At 48.4% G+C, this 18,940-nt stretch overlaps 1 protein-coding gene and 2 long non-coding RNA genes across 3 annotated transcripts; 1 reads left to right on the top strand and 2 right to left on the bottom strand.

The window, feature by feature from the left end:
- Window positions 1–4,943: 4,943 nt before the first annotated feature.
- Window positions 4,944–10,990, bottom strand: WFDC2 (WAP four-disulfide core domain 2). Its single transcript, XM_039864441.1, has 4 exons — window positions 10,857–10,990; window positions 10,151–10,294; window positions 7,278–7,430; window positions 4,944–5,258 (listed from the first exon to the last, which is right to left on the bottom strand). Exons 1-3 carry the CDS (start codon window positions 10,939–10,941, stop codon window positions 7,279–7,281), a joined length of 381 nt encoding a protein of 126 aa, XP_039720375.1. The 5' UTR covers window positions 10,942–10,990; the 3' UTR covers window positions 4,944–5,258; window position 7,278.
- On the bottom strand, window positions 9,173–10,141 carry LOC120603726 (uncharacterized). Its single transcript, XR_005653104.1, has 2 exons — window positions 9,868–10,141; window positions 9,173–9,669 (listed from the first exon to the last, which is right to left on the bottom strand). It is a non-coding gene; the product is annotated as an uncharacterized LOC120603726 (long non-coding RNA).
- A 1,470-nt stretch (window positions 10,991–12,460) lies between the features above and the next one.
- Window positions 12,461–13,904, top strand: LOC120603725 (uncharacterized). The gene is made up of 2 exons (XR_005653103.1): window positions 12,461–13,120; window positions 13,609–13,904. It is a non-coding gene; the product is annotated as an uncharacterized LOC120603725 (long non-coding RNA).
- Window positions 13,905–18,940: the final 5,036 nt, after the last annotated feature.

Genomic DNA, 18,940 nt, shown 5'->3' with positions numbered 1-18,940 from the left:
GAAGGTATGCAACCTTCCAAAGGAAAGGGGCCTTTGTCGAGGCAATATCCCACGGTGGTACCACAACTCGAAAACTTATAAATGTGAGAAATTTTATTATGGAGGCTGCAATGGCAACGGCAACAACTTTTTGAAAAAAGAATTGTGCGAGAAAGCCTGCAAGAACACCTGATTTCCTAATGAGAACACGACCCTCCCTGGAATGAGGATTGCTCTGGGGCAATAAAAAGCATTTTTTTGTGTGTGAACAAAAGACGCATTCTTCAACCTCAATTATTCTCCCTACCGTGTTCTTAAAATCACTCATATCTGTGTCTGAAATACTACAAATGTTATCAACATGCTTAAAATCTCAAGACCTTTTTAAAATACACACATACATACGTTCAGATACACTGGGGAGATCCAGAGCTAACAGTCATTCACACTTAGTTTGAATTCTTTCTTAGCCTATTTAGAGAATAAAGGTTTTTAAAGAGAGGGGGGTGAATTTGAAAACCTGGGCGTGATATTAGAAGGGGCTACACTGGACAAGGAGTCCCGTGAACCAAGATAAGGGGACAACAGAAACCAGAGAAGAAAGGGAAATGGGGAGAGGAACTGAAGATATTAAGGCCATTTTTAATGTAAAAATTAGTGAAATTTTATAAACACCCTTATCTTCTAAAGCTACACCATGTCTTCTTGCCATGGGCTACATGGGAAGAGGACTGAAGAGCTCTTTTTCTGGAGTCCCTTCATTTGCCTTAAGCGACACCAATTATTACGATTTGGAGGGAAAAGAGAACACATGGGATCATCTGGGTCGGTTATCTAAATTGCAGAGAAAGAACGGAGGACCGGAGGTGGACAGAGACGTCTCTAAAATCACGGGGAAGGAATGAAACAGAGGCATCACTGATCCAAGGAAAACACCTTTTCCTCTGCATTGCAATGCTCCCCCCAGAATTCTTCTAAATTACTTCTGATCTCAGGGATCGGGGGTTGGAATTGAAGATGGAACATTCAGTTGGGCTGGAGATATACCCATTCTACCCTGGAGAGCCAGGTCCCCAGAGTTTAATCTTGGGTGTGGTCACGGAAACAGCCTGGGGCTCAGTTCCAGTCCCTCTTAGCCGTGATCTAGGGACAGTTCTGCTCATTCAGGGACCCTCCCAGGAACCTGGTGGGAGTCACACTTATCATAGGCCGGGAACCAAGCTAAGTGCTCTACATACAGTATCTCATTTAATATTCCCAACAGCCCAGAAGGGAAGATTCTATTAATATCTGTATCTTACAAATGAAAAAGCCTGACTCTAGGGCCCGCGTGCCTAATCCGTTCGCTATCATTAACATTCACCTTGGCCATGACCAGCCCAGTCGCTGCTTACTTCTCTATCTCATAAAATCCCCCGAACCCCTCCATGTGGACTACAAAGAGATATTCTGGGCCTGCCTGCTTCTACCTTTTCATGTTCGCATTTTGGGGTTCTTGAAAGCAGGGATCTCACATGACACATTTGTCTCCTACACTAAGATTAAAAAAAAAAAAGCAACGCACAGAGTAAGTACTCAGCTGATACTTGTTCATTAGCGAAGACTAATAAGAGAATGACACGTGCTCTTGGGACTCGAGGCCTTGCCTCAGGAGCCGTCCCACCTCTTGCTGCCTCCGTGATGGACCACCAGCAGCTGGATCTCCACGCCCTGGAACTCTAGCCTGCTCGGCCTTTCCCTTTCTGCCTTAGCTCCCCTGACCTTGCCACTCTATGGCTGGGGCAGCAGTTGAGTCACACTAGTGGGGAGGCCCATGATCTGCCATTGCCTTCTTCTCCCAGTGGGGGCCTGGGCACGGGTACAGGGGGCTCAGAGTTACGCAAGCACATACTGTGGCATTTCAAGGAAGGCTATGGCAGCCACCATCCCTGTCTTGGAATGGCGGCACCAGGATGCAGTCAGGAGGCCATTCGATGGGGTTAACCTCTCTGGCCACCCCGATCTGCGTATGGAGCATAGTCCAGCACAGAAATTGCAGTCCTTTAGATTTCATCCTTAAGACCATGGAAAAGGGGAGATTGATTTCCCTACCCATAGCTGGGGGGGCACAGAGCTTCGGTCTGGCAGCTGGCAGGGGAGGAGGAATCCAGCGGCTCCTCCCAAGTTCCACCTTTAATACCTCAGCAAACCAGACTCTCACCAGCAGGCAGCACCGAAGCACTGAACGCGCACGGTTGGGTTTTTGTCGGTCTTCATTCTGTTTTTACGTTTTCTTTCCCTTCTCACTTTTGCTACAAACGTGTGGTCGAATTATCAACTGAGTAAACACAGTTATGGGCAGGAAAGGGAGTATTCGATGTGTTTGCTATATGATTATTTCATAAGCTCAAGAAGTATTTACTGAATGAGCGAATGCCTCTGCTCGTGCTGTTCCTCAGGCAAGGCTATTCTCTACTGGTCTGTCTTTAGAACTTCATTTTTCAAGCTTTGGCTCACTCGCAAGTAACTTCCTACCATCCCGCCAACCCCAAACCTGCACTTTCCTGCGGAACAAATGTTTGTTTACACCTAGGTGTCACCCTCCATGGCCTCTGGAATGGAGACAGAGCTTGGAGGCATCAGCAAAGCAGTTTGCCGCTAGAGATGGGGGAAGGCGAGCAGCACAGGAAGAAACGCTGCCCCGAGCTCTGGAGGGGCGGCAGGCCTGAGCCGTCCTGGGAGGGGCCATACGGGTGCCGGTCCCATCTGGAGCCAGCAGTTGACCGGGATTCCTGGCCCTGGGGCCATCTCCTGGCCCAAACTCAGCATCGCTGTGGTCTAGCTACAGAACACGGAGCCCATCGAAACCTGGAAAAGGGGGAGGAAGGGACCCCTCTTCCCCCTCCTCGGCGAACTCCTTCAGAGTCCCCGACCTACAGCAGTCCCTTGGCTACAAAAGGTGATCAAAGAAAGAGCCAGGGGCTCCTTCTAACCCCGCTCCACCCAGAGTTTTCACCTGACCCACAGTGTAGCTTTCTCACTCAGAGAAACCTCAGCCACGCATACCCCAGTGTTGGCAGTTTATTTCTTGAGTTAAATCAGGAGTAGCAAATTTGCCTGCCAACTTCAATCAATGGGTAGCTTGTAGTAGCCGCCGGGAGCCCGGTTTTAAAGAGTCTAGGCTCACGTGTCGGCTTACAAAAGGAGAAGCACGAGTGAGAAAGTTTTACAGTGTGCGTGCGGTGGGAGGAACGTTGGCGTGCACACAGAAGGCGGACAGCTGCCATCCCTGAGTTCGACATGGCCCTGCCCGGGGCTTTCAGAATGCAACCCTGGAGAAAGTGGAGGGGGTGGTAGCCATATTTAGTCCCTAACAACTCTCCCCAGCCCATTGCTGGATACCTTTTTTTCTGCTTAGAAGGGCTAGGGAGACCCGAGCATGGGCAGGGGTAGAAATCAGGAAAGGAAAGGTTAGGAGAAAAGCTACACTGCCATCTATTGCCAGGAGGCTGCCCTCTCTGGGCACCCCTCTCATCCAGGAGACCCCTTCACCTTGTATCCCCAGGATAGGGGGTGGGGGGAAGTGGATGGAGAAGCCCTTGGTTCTTGCCTAGCTCTTGGCCAGGGGGCAGGGAGCTGCAAGAGAATGAGAAAGATGAGGCTGGTCAAATACCAAGCCACCAAGCTTTTCTGTCTCTACACTCAAGCTGCCCTGATCTCTCACATTCCACAGTGGGCGGGGGAACAGGGAAGGACATAAAGGCTGTCCTCGGGGACCAGTGTCACTGCCATAACTTCCGTCCTCTCCCTCATCCTCACCCCAAAGGCTAAACCCATGCCCTACGGATTAAAGTGAGAAATCACTGCAGTGGAACAAGCATGGGACTCTGGTGTCAGATGACTTGGGTTCAAATCTAGGCCTGCAAAAGGTGAAAAGTAACCTAAGAAGTCTCAGTAGAAGTGTGGTTAAATAAATTTTGTACATCTAAACAAAGGAAAGAATGAAGAAATGCTTTCTGCTTTACTGTGGAGTGATGACGATACATTAAGTGGGGGGAAGAAAAGCAGATACAACGCAATGTGTATACGATTTGTATAAAAAAGGTGGAACAGATGAGAATTTTATATCTACATATCCCTAGATAGATGGAGATAGATGATAGAGATGAGAGGAATAGAGGGAAGGGGTAGGGAGGAGGAGAGAGAAACAGGTATGGAAAGAAGGGATGTGGAGGGATGTATAAAGGGTAACAGAGAGGGAGTCTCGAGAAGGGGATAAAGAAAGATAAAGAGAGAGGCATGGAGAAGGGGGGACAGAAAAGAGGTGATAGAGAAGGATAAAGGGAGGAGGACAGAGAGGGATAGAGAGAGAGAGAGGAGAGGGGAAGAGAGAGAGAGAGAGAGAGAATAGAGAGTGAGGGATAGAGAGGGGAAAATAGAGAGTGGATGGAAAAGGGGGCCAGATAGAAGAAGGGCGGGGCGGAGGGAAGGAAGGAGGAGGAGGGAGGGAGAGAGACGGAGCCATCTCTCTGAACGAACACACGAGGAACTGTTGACATTCGTCGTGTCTATAGAAAACGACTGGGTGGCTGGGGTTGGAGGGAGGGAGTCAAGGGTGAAAGATGCTTTAGATTGTACATCCTTTTTTTCCCTTTTGAATTTTGATCCATGTGAATATATTATGTGTACAAAATAACAGTTTGATTAACAATGACAACAAAAGACCCTGGCTTTGCCACCTTCTTTCTCTGTGGCTGCAAGCAAGTAACTTGGTGGAGACCCCATCTGTAACACGGGACCGTCATCAGCTACTCTGGAGATCTCACCAGCGGATCAACCCGCCCTTCATCCACACACAGTACGTGCAGCTGCTGCTACCGAGAACCCCCAGCAACAAATCAGGATGGCCTCAGGAGCATCATCTCTCGGAGCCTCGGTTTCCCGTTCCGTCACCCTGGGAGAAGAACCACCAGCCACACGAGACAAGCCCTGAATTTATGTTTATTGTCTTAGAGTTGATCCCTCCCTGGACTTCATTCCCGGACGGTCAGGTCATTCCCCCACTCCCGCCACCCCACCTCGACCCAGAGTCAGGGGAGGCGGGGGCAAATGGTAAGAATGGAGGCCACGGCCCTACCAGTGCTGGAAATGGTCATTTTATTGGGTGGCAAAAGAAGAAGCTGTGGTCAGTGCAGGAGAGAGTGCAGAGGCCAGGAAGGGGGCAGGGCAGCTGGGTCGGAGCCAGACAGGGCCAGGCAGAAACTTCTGCTATCCGAATCCTCAGGGGCTGGTGGCAGGAGCTAGAGAGAGAAGACCATAATAAAACCATGGATGACAATATCCGTAATAATAGACAAGAGTACCTGCAGCTTAAATTCTGGACCAATCCTTTGCCTCCCACAGCAAGGCCACACCTTCTTGAGGCCCTGGGCCTCTGCTTGTACTTCTCTGCAGGTCCTCGACTCATCTCTTCTGCTTCAGACCGTCCCCAGGACACACTTGGCTATACCATGGTCCCAACAGACCGCGTGGCCTTCCTCAGGAGCCATCGTCATTTGTTTCCCTCAATATCCCTCTACCATCAAGATGTTCCACCATGCCTCCATTCCTTAGGTTAAGCTGGGATCAGCTGATCAAAGAGATCTCATTCATCTCATTTTATGAGAAAGGTAACTGCAGCTCAGGAAGGTGAAAGGCTAGTTAAGTGTCAGAGCTGGGATTTGAACCTGTGTCCTCCTGACTGCAAAGCCCAGTCATGCACCAGACTGCCCAGGCTTCTCTTGCCCTGTCAGACTGGCTCAGGGTCACCCCTCTGGGAAGGCTGCTCCCCCCTCCCCCCGCCCACAACTGGGTGAGCTTTGCCTCCTCTCCGTTCCCTCCACTGCAGCACCGACGACAGGCGCTGGGAGTGTCTGTCCATCTGTTCGCCTCAGACACTGGGCCGCGAGTTCTGTGAGGAAGGGCAAGGGTCATCTTCTGTCCCAGCACCTGGCTTTGAGCCGGTGGCACAGTGCTGGACCTTCCAATGGGCCGACTGAGCGTGTACTTTGGGTTTTGTTTTTCTGTACTTCCCCACACTTACTTTAGGACTTAATATCGTTTTATTTTGGTTACACATGGAGGAAAGGGAGGCTCCACAATCCTTTCTTGGCAGTGTTGGAGCTACCAGCGGTGGCCGAGTAGAGCCCCAGCCGGCCACAGCGTAAGCGCTCGGCACACTTCAAACACACATGTGAGGAAGTGAACTGAAGTTAACCGACCTCTACCATGTTCATCCTGCAAAGCAGAGCTTCTTGGCAAAAGTAAAGATGAACGCTTCTGCCTCCCACAAGCCATGTGAAGAGCTTCCTATGTCCCCAGAGGCCCTCCAACCACTGTCCCCGCTCCCAGGACACGGCTGCTCCTCCAGCTGCTGAATTATTTAAGTGTATGTTAAGGAAACAAAGGAGTAAATCTCTCTTTCCCTCACGGCCCAATTCATCAGCAAATATTGTCCCATCTACCTTCACGTATGTCCCAGACTCAGCCACTCATCTTCCCAGGTCCATCATCTCCCACCTGGCCTTTCTCAGGAGCCTCCTCGCTGGTCTCCCTGCTTCTGTCACGGCCCCTACTGTCCATTCTCCACCCGGCAGCCAAAGCAAGCCTTCTCAAACCTGAGTCAGAGCATGTCTGACTCCGGGTCAAGACCAAAGTCCTTACAACGGCCTATGAAGCCCCTAACAGCTGCTCGCTTGCTTCTCATTTCTGTAACCCTCTCCTCCTTGCTCCGGCCTCTGCGTTCCCCGAAACGCACCAGGATGCTCCTGCTTCTCCATCTGCTGCCTCCCCAGATGTCCTCACAGCTCCCTCCCTGACCCCGCAGGTTAGCGCCCTCAAGTCTTTGTTCAAATGCTGCTTTCTAGGTAGGGCTCCCCCCGACTGTGCCCCTTGTAAAGATGGCAACACTGCTCCCTGCCCAACCCACCCCACCCCAGTAATCCTTAGCCCTCTTAATTTTTTTTCTCCATGGCACTTATCTCTAACATTCTATGAACCTATCTGTTGATTTATCTTGTTTATTGTCCACTAGCATATCAGCTCCATCAGAGAGAAATATTTCTGTCTGATCTGTTCACTCATGGAGCATCCCCAAAGCCTAGAGCACAGCATGGCACGTGATAGATGTTCAAGAAATATCTGTTGAGTGGATGAAGGTACATAAACATATGGACAGTATAAGTGAACAGAAGTATGTTCACCCAGGTCCTCCTTTTCAGCCTCCTGCAGGGGTCATCACATCTGGGCATCAATGCGCTTCCTTCCTCCCTCCCACTTACCTCAGAAGACAGGTGTGACACAGGACACTTTCCCACAACCATTGCGGCAGCATTTCATCTGGCCAGAACACTGGCTGTCCACTTGGCATTGGTCCCGGCAGAGGCCAAGCGGGGTCAAGGGAAGGTCCACCTTGGGGCAGGAGCCCGGCTTTTCTGGGAAGAAAGAGGAGCAGGGGGAAATGGGCGGAGGGAGATGCAGGCAGAAGAACACTTATCCTCAGCCTGACTTCTCACCGCTCCTCGCCCCGGTTTCCCAGGAGATCTCAGGGGACCTAGGAAAATCACCCGCAAGCCCCTTGCCCTCCCCATCGTGCTCACTCCATCCTTGGTTTTAGAATCACAGGGCCTAGGTTTGCGTCCCAGCACTGCCTTTTCCTAGGGACAGAAAACTCTCAGAGTCCCAGTGTCTTTAGGTGTCACGTGAGATCAGTGCTGCTCACACCGTGAAAGCGATGGAGGCCATATACCTATATTATGTCTCCCTGGGAAACGACACTACTTTGTAATAATAATAGTAATGAGTAATTAGAACAGTTAACATTTACTTAGCCCCTTCTACATGTCAGGTGTTATTCTAAGCACTCGATGTGTATTAACTCATCTAATCTTCTCAATCATCTTTAAAGAGGGAGAGAGGTATTGTTAATATTTTCTCATGTTGCAGATAAGGAAACTGAGGTACCAAGAGGTGAAGTAATTTGCCTAAGGTCATACAGGGTGGAGGCAAGATGTGAAGTCCAGGAATCTGGCTTCAGAGTCTGTGAGCCATGGATTCTGCTGCTTTGTAAGCTGTAAAGCGCGATGCACATGTGAGGGGTTACACACCCATGATCTCGTCACTCACTCCCACCTACTCACTCCCAATTACCACCACGCAGCACCATGGCCCCCCATACACACTCATCCATGCACAGACAAGCATTCTTCCACCAACACACACACACACACACACGCACACTAACAGCTAACGCTGCAGAGATGTGCCGCTTACAATGCTCTTTGTGAAAATCTATTACCTCCTTCAACCCTCACATCAAATCTCTCTTCCGTAGGGGACATTTCTAACCATTGCTATCATAGATGAGGGAAATGAGACACAGGGATGCAAAGGCACCACCCAACTCCACAGTGCTGGTCAAAAATAAAACCAAAACCTGAGTCCAAGCCTTCCAACCTCTGTTCACACACACACACACACAGACACACACACACACATGCATGCACACACCACACTCCACTTCCTGGGTCAAGGAGAAGGGAGCTTGGCTCACTTCCCAGAAGTCCCAAGGGCAAGCCCAGCCAAGTGTCAAACACAGGCACAGAACTGGGTGATTAGCAGCAGAGGACAGGGGTGGCTGACTTCCTAGCACAAGGAAATCCATTCTTTCGAAAAAGGCAGGGGCTCTTTCTACTAGCCTGCTCTTGGACAAAGGGCATCTTTACTGACATAGCAAGCCACTGTGTATAGAGGATCTACTCTCTGCTGTAAAGACATTTCATATATATTATTTTATTTAGCCCTCATGTCATTCTTATAAAGTTTGAGTGAGAGATAAGAAAGCAGATGCTCAGAGAGGTAGAGACTTGCTCAGGATCACACGACTAGCAGATAGCAGAATTAGGATGCTAGTTCAGGAGGCCACCCAGCCCTGGCTTGCTTTCTGCTTCAGTCTGTCCATCTGAGACAAGGGAACAGCAAAGACTCCACCTAACAGCAGAGATTTCTTTTGCCTCTCCCCCTCTCTCAGCTGTCTGCCTGCCTCTTGCTTTCTCTCCCAATCTCCACCTCTCCTTCTGCTCCTCCTCTCTCTGGTCCAGATTAGAGGCCTCCAGATCCAGAAGCTGCCGGATGGGCAAGTCCTCCCCCCACCTCCCATCTCCCTGTTCATCAGTGTCTGAGGTCTCTAATTACAAACCTTCCCGGCCCCTGCCGGCATCTTTGGAGAAATAACAAGGAAGGAAAATCACACTGGCTGTATTCTGGATAAGGATCAATAATCACAGTAGCTTGGTACCCCGAAGTCATAGCTCTGCTTCTAGTCCTCAGTTTTTCCCTGTGAAAAACGAGGAGCTTGGATTCCATGCTTTCTAATGCCACTTCCTACTCTGATGGGAGTCCCCTAACCTAGCGGAGAGACGAGAGCTAGCAAGCGCTATTTATGGAGCACCCGAACATTCTCACGTGTTTTCTCTCTCACTCAATCCCTAGAGGCAAGAGATTGCTTTAAAGATCAGGAAGGGGGAGAGCTACTCAGGAAGGAGTCTTAACTTTCTTCAAACCACTAGGCAAAAGTCGCACTCCCTGGCTGGGACCCCTTCCGAGCCACGGGCTGGCGGCGCCACCGTGGGCAGGAACCTTTCTTTCTCCTAAATCTGTAAGGTCTCTTTCCGTCTGGACAGAAGAGTCCGGGGAGTCTTGTCAGGCCAGGCACCCTGAGTCCTTCCCTCTAGGGGTTGGGCAGGCCCCAGGGGAGGGACTTCGAGAGGGATGAGCACCCCAGGCCTAGGGACCCCACCCACTCGCCACCTCTAGGCTTCCCCCGCGGCTCCACCTGCTGAGGGAGCAAACTATGAAACCCGGTCCCCTGACCTCCCGAAACAACGATCCTGCTGTGCGTGCCCGGAAGCCGGTCATGCACCAGAGAATCGAACACAGCTCGGTGTGGAGGACTCTCTGACTGCGCGCTGCGGCTCAGAGACTCCTTTGTGTCCCCAGGCCCATGCGAGGGAGAGTTCGGGCCGATCCGGTTCCATCCGCCTAGACTTCGCCAGGGGTCCCTGGGTCTGCGAATCGTCCCGCTTCCTGGAACCCAGGCTCTCCCGCTCCCTCCCCGTGCCCCGCCCCGCCCCGGGGCCGGTCGCCCTGGGGTTACCATTGGGCATATGGCAGACGCTGGCGCAGCCGGCCCGGCAGCACTTGAGGTTGTCCGCGCATTTTCCATCCGAATTGCACTCCTGCGTACAGTTCAGGTCCTCCTTTAGCTTGGGGCACACGCCTGCTTTCTCTTCCACTGTTTCTGGGAGGAGAGGCAGAGGACAGACAGTGGGGACCGAAGCCCCGGCCCCAGAGGATGCCCGCCTCCTGCTCCCAGGACCTTGGATCTCAAGCTTCAAGGAATTCTCGGTCTCCGGCCCTAGACAAACCCCGCCCTCCTTAGAGACTTCAGCGGACCCCACTTCCAGGCCAGGGGTCCCCAACACCTGGGAGTACAAGAGTTACCTAACTCTTGGCCTCAGAGCCCGCTATCCTTAGGGGACCCCGGGCACAGCTGACGGTCTAGGAGCTACCGCTGTCTAAACAGAGGGTCACCCCGGAGGCTACTGAGTCTCCACCTTCGGCACAAAGCCTCTCCCCCAAATTTCAGTCTTCAGTGGCCTCCCGGTCTCCAGCATTTTGCACCCCACACCCTAAGCTTCAAGAGTCACATCTTTAGGAGCCAGGGGTCCCCAAAGTTTAGTTTTCATGGGTCTCTTCACTTCCGCCCCAGGAATCCCCGTGGCTCCAGCCGGCCGAGAGGCTACGCCTCTGCCGCGCTGCGTCCCGGCCCGGCCCTCTGGGCCTCTCCCTGCCCCACTCACTTGTGACCCGGGCGAAGCCGAAGCCGAGCAGCAGCAGGCCAACGAGGAGGGCGGCGACGAGCGGACCCGGGCGGCAGGTAGGCATGGTGCTGCGCCCGGCCCGGCGGCGTGCAGATGACAGCCGCCCGGGCCGGGATGGGGGGATTTAACCGCGCGAGAGGGGGGCGTGGGGTAGGGGCGGGGCCGAGCCGGCAAGGTAGACGGGTCTGCGGGCATCATGGGCTGGCTGCCACCTCCTGCCATTTCACAATCCTCTGAGATCAGGTGTCACTCTTGGCCCTGGTGGGAACCAGGAACCTAATCAGCTTCCAGGCCAGCGCAGCTCGACCAGCTGCGGCCGGACCCTGGTCCACTCCTCCCTTCCCTCCTTCCTCCTGGTGCCTGAGGGCAGGACCGCGGTAGGAGAGGATCAGGCCTAGGACTTCTGGATTCCCATTCCAAGACTCTGGGGTCTCCCCATAATGCCCAGGGACGGACGGGGGACTAGGGGGAAAAGGCAAGGCCCACGAGGAGGCAGTAGAGCCTGGAGATTAAGTGGTTGAATGTGGCCAGCTAGATCAGCGCAGATCCCTCTTCGGGGATTAATGATGGAGGTATAGTAGTAGCGAGTAGAGAAAAAGCAGTTGTTATGAATAAATGAACCCATTTGACACAAGAAACTGAGGCCCATGAAGGTGAAACACCTGTTAACGGTCTCCAGCTGTTTTTGGTGTGTTTCTCTCTTTCTCTTTTCCACACCCGGCCTCTATCTGTGCTCAGTGCCTCATGGATCTTCCCAGCAAACCTCTGGACAGAGAGTAACTATTGTCATTAGCTGTATGTGATGGATGAACTGGATTTCAGAGATTTAGACCCCGCCCCAGCAAAGCTGTAGAGACCAGGTTTTGAATCCATGTATCTTCCAAGCCCTTGTTTTTTCCATTCCATCATAAGTATTCTCTAGATGCCTACTATGTGACACATATAGGGCAAGACGCTTGGTTTAGAGAAAGTAATCAAAGGGGCCCTCCAGCACTGGCCTTGGGGTGACAGGGTCTGGGTTTGACCTCCATGTCCACCACTTTTCAGCTGAGGGAACTTGAATAAATCACTTCCCTATTCTGCGCTGTCATTTTATTATCTACAAAGTTGATGATCATATCAGAATTCAACAAGAACACAGATGTAAAGTCTTTGCCGTAGGCTAGCTGTGTACTTTTTTTTTTTTTTAAGATACCTTTTTTCTCCTGACCGGGAAACGAACCCGGGCCGTGGCGGTGAGAGCGCTGAATCCTAACCACTAGCTGTGTACTCTTTGAGGGCTAAGTCAGCATGATTGGTGTAGGAATCCCAGCCTTGATACATAATGGATAAATGGTGAAATACTATTACTAAAGAGACCAATAAATATATATGTCAAGCATTAGAATCCAGGCTGGCCAATGCCAAAACAGAGTTACCCCAGGAGTTAGACAGGAAATACTTTCAAACATTTCAAACAAACAAGCCAAGGTTCTATAAGCCCCAGAGGTCTTTGTTGCTGAAAGTTAGAGAGGGTCTGGGGCAGTGACCCTCTCTAACTTTAGAATGGCAGGTAAATAGAGCTCACCTCCAGCCTCTGTCCCCACAGATGGAGCCTGTAAAAGAAGCTGAGAATGCCTCTCCCAGCTTCCCATGCCCAGCCTGGAACCGGAGACATGCCGATGTTGGGAGGAGCCAGGACTATTTGCTCTGAGCTCAGAGAAGTCAACAGCAATGAAGCAGGAGCCAGGTGGGGGCACCACAACTGGGCAGGCTCCTGAAACTCAGTCTAGGGCACGCAGAGGACGTTTTGGTGAGCAACCGGTTTTAGCCTATAGACTGGGCTGACTACTGGACATTCAACTGCTGCCCACAGCTTTCTTCTGGGACTTACCCAGCTCCTCAGGTGAAGAAACTATCCAGCCTCATTTCTTCCCAACCCTCAAGGGCTCCCCTGCTTACTGGCTGTCTTTTACAGGAATGGGGATTAGTCTGAGGCTGAAGGGATGGGGTGGGGCAGAGGATGGAGAAGAAAGTTTCATCAGTCAATGTCCCTTGGCATGAAAAAAAATACTCTGCTTTTATAATGCTTGGCTTTGTTCTAGGGACATTCACATGTTTTCTCTTCTACGTAACAGTTAAAAAGGATGAAGGCTTTAGAAGTGAGTACAGTTCAGGTCCAAATCCAGGGCTGACTACTTCCTGGCTATGTGACTTAGAGCAATACTTCACTTTTTGGACCTACATCTCCTTCCATAAAAGAGGTATCATCATAACTTTTGCAGGATTGTTTTAAGAATTAATGGCGGGGGGGGGTGGTGGAGCATAAACCAGAGGTTACATATCTGGCTAAAATATATCCATTGTCAGCCCACAGGGTACATTTTTTTAAATTTTGCATTTGTTACCAAAATTTAAAGGTGGGAGATTTTACATAAAATTTAATTTCTAGCTTCTCTTGAAAAAAGATCTGGCAACACAGCCCTGCAGTCTTATGTAGCAGCAGTGGGTCTCAAGTTAGAGCAAAGAGTGTTGGAATCACTCAGGGGGCATGTTAAAACACAGATTTCGACATCTCGACCCCAGAGTTTTGATGCAGTAGGTCTGGTATGTGAGGAGTAGAGTGAAGAAATAAAATGGAGTCGCTATAGTCAAGCTGCTAAGTTACTGAAATCAAGTAGATTGAGGTACAAGGCAACAATTGTGTCTTTGTTTAAACTAGCCCTGGCACTTAAACTTTTGAACTTTCCAGTCCTGCATCAATGCCGGGACATATATCAAACTCCAGATAACCCTCTGATTAACCCCTGAAGAATTCCTGTATCCAGACCACCTGGCATCCATCATCCAGACCACCTGACAGCTGACTGATAAACCATGCTGGATCAGTCTAAGAATGCAGGACTGATTATTCTCAAGAATGTACTTTTTACTACAAGAACTCTTCACTTTCCTTTCTTCTCCAGAACACTCCTGAGGTTTTACCTAGTTATATTTCCAGTTCGCAAACCCTAAGCCCCTTGAATAAATCTTTATCATTTATTTCCAGCGCAGCCTCCAGAATCTTTTTGAGTTTATTCAACAGGTGGGAACTGAGAATTTGCATTCTAACAGGTTTCCAGGCGCAGATGCAAAAGAGGCCACATACTAAACCCGACAAGCTCAAGGAAGGCCAGCATGGTGGGCCCTACAAACTCAGAGACCAAAATTAACCACATAAGATGGTCTGAATATAAAAATTCCTAACTAAAAGCAAGTCATGGTGGGTAGTCACATCCTGGGCCTTTAGCTTTCTTGACAAAGGTTAATCTTTACCTTAAGTGAGACTGTCCTTATCTTTTTGCATCTAAGATAACATATCCTTGGAATGTCTTCCCCTTTTTTTCCAGATCCTTCAGGGCACAACCCAATTCGCCAGAGCTCGAAACCACAGAACCTCTCGTGGTTACCTTGTCCCCCTGCATACCATCTCTGTGTGCTGTAAAGGTTAATTAACTGTCCTGTACCCATCAGTGTAAAAGAAGTATGTGTTCCTCCATTTTACTTTTTATCCAATCCCAGAGATTTCCCCCCTGCTTCGCTTTCTCCTGCCCCCTTTATCTACCACCAATGAATTTCCTGTAACCCTCCCTCTGCCTCCTCCTTTGATTCTAATGGATAAAATTAGCTACGAAACTGCCATTCTCTGGAGCATTTTCTTAATTCGTTGAGATTTTGCTTCCTGGAAATTATTGTCGGTTTGGCTCAAATAAATGCATTAAAATGCTCCACAGGTTTGGACGTTTCTTACATCGACAGAGGTGATGCTGACTGGTGGTAAAATGACCACACTTTGAAAACCATTAACTAGAGCTGCTCTCATTTTATGAGGGGAACGTTCTTTCCAGTTTCCCATAATCCCCAGCGTTCTTTATTGTCTAACATGCCCTGGCCCCAGCTCCAAATACTTTCATTCACATTACTTGCCTGGCCTGGAGGGTGTTTAAAATTGTGACCTCTGGGGTGGTTGCATAGGAAGTGTTCAGTAAAAGGTAGCTAGTATTTACTTAACAACTTTATGAATTAAGTATTATTATTCTCATATTAGAGATGACGAAACTAAAATTCAGCTTTGCAAAATGACTTATTGGAAAAAACATAGCCAGAAAACCGACACAGAAAACAGCCAGAAAGAAGACACTTGCCAGTGATTTCAATGTCACACACACACACACACACATATCTGAGGTTACTGTAGATGATGCATCGAAAGTTTTGGACATGACTTCATGAGCATAAAATAATATTTATCAGGGAAGAAAAGAGAGGAAATAGGAAAGAAGGAATGGTTTACAATGGGAGGTGATGTTAGTCAGTTGCAGACACACCCATTCTAAGATGACTATAAACAAGTTAACCTTGAAGAGTTCAGAATCTCCAGGAACAAACAGGGAGTCATACAATGGGGCCTTGTCCTCTTCGACCGTTGGACCCGCACAAACTTCCTTCACACAACTGAAAACTCTCTCTCTGAGAATATTGGCTATTTTGTTACCTAGCATCAGTTTGTCTAATTTCTGATTTTGCTTTGGGAAAATGATTCTTCCTCCACCCATTTCCAAATATAGCGGCCTCTTCTCTGCCCACATCCTCTTCTAACTCATAGTTAAGGCAATGACATAAATGCAAATCAAATTCTTTATATCAAAAATTTTTTCCTTCGAAGTCTCAGTGCAAAACACCATGAAAAGCAGAGCTTCTATTTTTTGAAGCATCTGAGGCCTCTCGTAAATCCTTAAGGCTCGTGAGGGCACAGCTTTCAAATTTCTTGTAGAGGACAACCTTTGGAGTCAAAGAGTCTTGAGTTTGAATCCTAACTCCTGCCGTTATTGGTTTTGTGACCTTGGAGAAGAGATTAAATGTCTGAGCTTCAACTTTTTTGACTTTAAAATAAGAGTAAAACCTCCCAAGGTGATTGAGAGGTTTCAAGATGAAGATGTATGAGCAATGCTTGGCACATAGTATGTGCTCAGTAAGTGGTAATGGGTGTATTATTATATTATATACCACTCTCAGAGATTACCTCTCTCAGAGCTACTCAGCGATTTTCACCAATTCAGTGATTTTTATCACCACATCAGGACAGAGCACTCATTCTGCTACTTATGCCCTCTGAGATGCCCAGCGATCTCCATACTTTCTCTAAGCCTCAGTTTCCTACATGTAAAATGGGAGGATTCTGCCCTTCCTGTGGGCGTCTTTGAAGGGCTATCTGTGATCACGAATGTAAAGCACTAGCAATGTGCCTGGCACACAGTAGGCGCTCAGTAGGCGCTCAGTACATGTTGATTTCCACCCTCCAACCTCTCCTCTGAGTCTATGACACTCAATCTTTTTTCTATTCTTCATTTTGGTCTTTTTCATCCTGTTGTTGGGCTTTTAACATTCCACTTGGGTGTCTCATCTTCTCAAACTCAACACCTCCATCAGTAGGACCAGCTAAGGCTCCTGCCTTGTCATTTAGGGCAAGAGATTCACAATTGGAGCATCACTGTTGACAAGTCCTCTTTTTCCCTGTCCAAAGTCACTAAGTCTAATCTTCCTTCTGAACATCCTTCACATCTACTATTGCTTCCTCTGCAGCCCAGGCTCTTGGTACCTCAGGCATGAATGATCACATGCATCCGCTATATCCCTTCTAACTCCATACCATTGTATATCCTCACCTGGATGCCTAACCTACATCTCAAACATAACATCTCAAAACCAAATGTAAATGGCAACTCGATTTTCCTAGGTGCTCAGGCTGAAAGCCTTACAGTCATCCATAACTCTTCTCTTTCTTTATAACCCACAGAATTCTATCAGCAAACTCTGTTGATTCTGGCCTCAAATATATAAATACATCCAGAATCCACTTCTCACCATTTCTACGATTCTTGCCTGGTCCAAATATTATCACGTTGGCCCCCTTTCATCATTCCATATATTCTCCACATGTGACCACATATGGGTGCTCCAGTGGACAACCCCAACTAAGATCCCAGCCAACGATCAGCACCAAATGCTAGTTTTGTGACGGAGCCATCATGGACATCTGGCCCACTCACACCAACAGACAAGGGCAGCCTCAGCCACCACCTGACTCCAACTTCGTACAGAACCCAAGGAAGGACCACCAGCTGATCCAAGTCAACCTACAGGACCACAGAGTTAATAATAAATTGTTTTAAGCCACTAGTTTTGGGGAGGTTCATTATATGCAATAGATCACCAGAAGAGTAGTGATCTATTGATGAATAAGGTATCTGCTCTCACAGAGCATACTCTCTAGTGAAGAAAATAATCAAATAAATTAATGAATGGAAAATGTCGTTACAGATATAGATAAAAGTGATTAAAAAAATAAAGCACAGTCATGTGATTGTAAATCAGGGGGTGAGGGGACCAGGGAAGTGTCCTCTGAAGATGTAACATTTGAACTGAGACTACGTAAGATCGATCCATACAATCGTCTGGGGCTGAGTATTAAAAACAAGTTTAAAGCTCGTGGCACAGTTACCTTTGTAAGGGGAACAGTCCTTTCTCACACATCTAGATCTTTTCAGAAGTGGTGGAAATTGGCAGCTAGGGTACGTACTTTCGTCACATCCCAGATAAAATGTAGATCATGTAGTTGCACTTCATAAATGGTTAAATGGTTCGAGCCATTTTTATAGTTGTGATGCCAAAATAATTTAAAGAAAGTCTTCTACAAATGTTAGGTCCGTAAATCGTATGTAGTTTGCTGCCTATGATGAGCAAAAATGAGGTTTTATCATCCGCAACACAAGGGTGTGTGTTCAGGTGAAAGTGGCACTTCCTCCTGCTGCCACCAGAGGGCAGACAGTGCTTCTGTAAAGAGTGGTTCCTAAGGGCTGAACAAGGGTGTCTGATCCCAGAGAAAACTGGCAGTGTCTCCCTGTGCAGACTCTTGAGAAACCAGAGGGTCAAACAAAGGGCAACGTGGGGCGGACACAGAATTATACCTGGGTGAGGCCAATCACTGAAGCCAGAGGGCTTTAGGTTACCCCTGAGGAAGACTGTGGCCCATTTGGGGGACTGTGGCACTCCTTGGACACTGGGAGGGACTTTCTGGGGGTGGATTTCTGGGAGGTGACACTACAAAAAAAAAAAGTTATTTGTTCCTTTCGTTGAAGCAGTAGACAGCATGTTGAAAAGCAGTCAGGAGCTAAGGAAACTAAAATCTATGTGCTTTCGATAAGTTGCTTTGGTGTATGGTGTTCAAAGCATTTCAGCACCATAATGAACGTAGTCCTCAAAAATGCCCAAACCTGTTAATTCCTTAAGGCAGATACCACCACCCTATTTTACAAAGAAGGAAACTGGTTCAGAGAGGTGAAGTGACTTGCCCAAGGTCACATAGCAACATCAAGAGCTACTGAAGCCAAACTCTTCTAATTCATACCAAGTTCTTTCACATTGCACTGTTATTAATGAATAATTATTAATAATAATTAAGCAACATATTTATTATTTTTTATTAATAGCATTCTTATTGCAGTTATCGGAGCTGCCATTTGTTGAGGTGTTACTCTCCCAGACACTTGTACAAAGCATTTTACAAATATATCATTGTAATGCTCTTACCATCATTCTCCAAGATTGATATGAGATGGAGAAAAGCAGCCCCTGACTTCTGGGAGCTGACCTGACACCGTTAGCCTTTGATGTTCTCCGGAGGAACATAAACAATTTCACAGAACATCCAAATCAGACAAAGCCATTCTGTGCCCATGAAAGATCAAGACAAAAACATGATACTATGTACTCATCTTTGAACACAAAAAACGAGATTATACGTGCCGCAGAAATGACCAACACCCCCATATCCTGGCTAATATGAGTGGCTGCTGCTTCTTTGCTAACTACAGTTTTAACCTCTATCTAGTTTCCCTTCTTATAGTTAAAATTCAGATATCCAATCATAGAACTGCCCAATTCCAGACAGCATCCCATCCAGAGCAAAATCAGCTTCCTTAAATGCTCCCCCAAATCATCTAACACACTTTCCAATCCCGTAAGTCCTTTCTAGCATCCTCTGG

This window comes from Pteropus medius, unplaced genomic scaffold, assembly GCF_902729225.1.
Source record: "Pteropus medius unplaced genomic scaffold, Ma_sr-lr_union100, whole genome shotgun sequence".
Classification (NCBI taxonomy): Eukaryota; Metazoa; Chordata; class Mammalia; order Chiroptera; family Pteropodidae; genus Pteropus; species Pteropus medius.
Note: the sequence above shows the minus strand (reverse complement) of the source record. Positions and strands in the feature narration are given on the sequence as shown.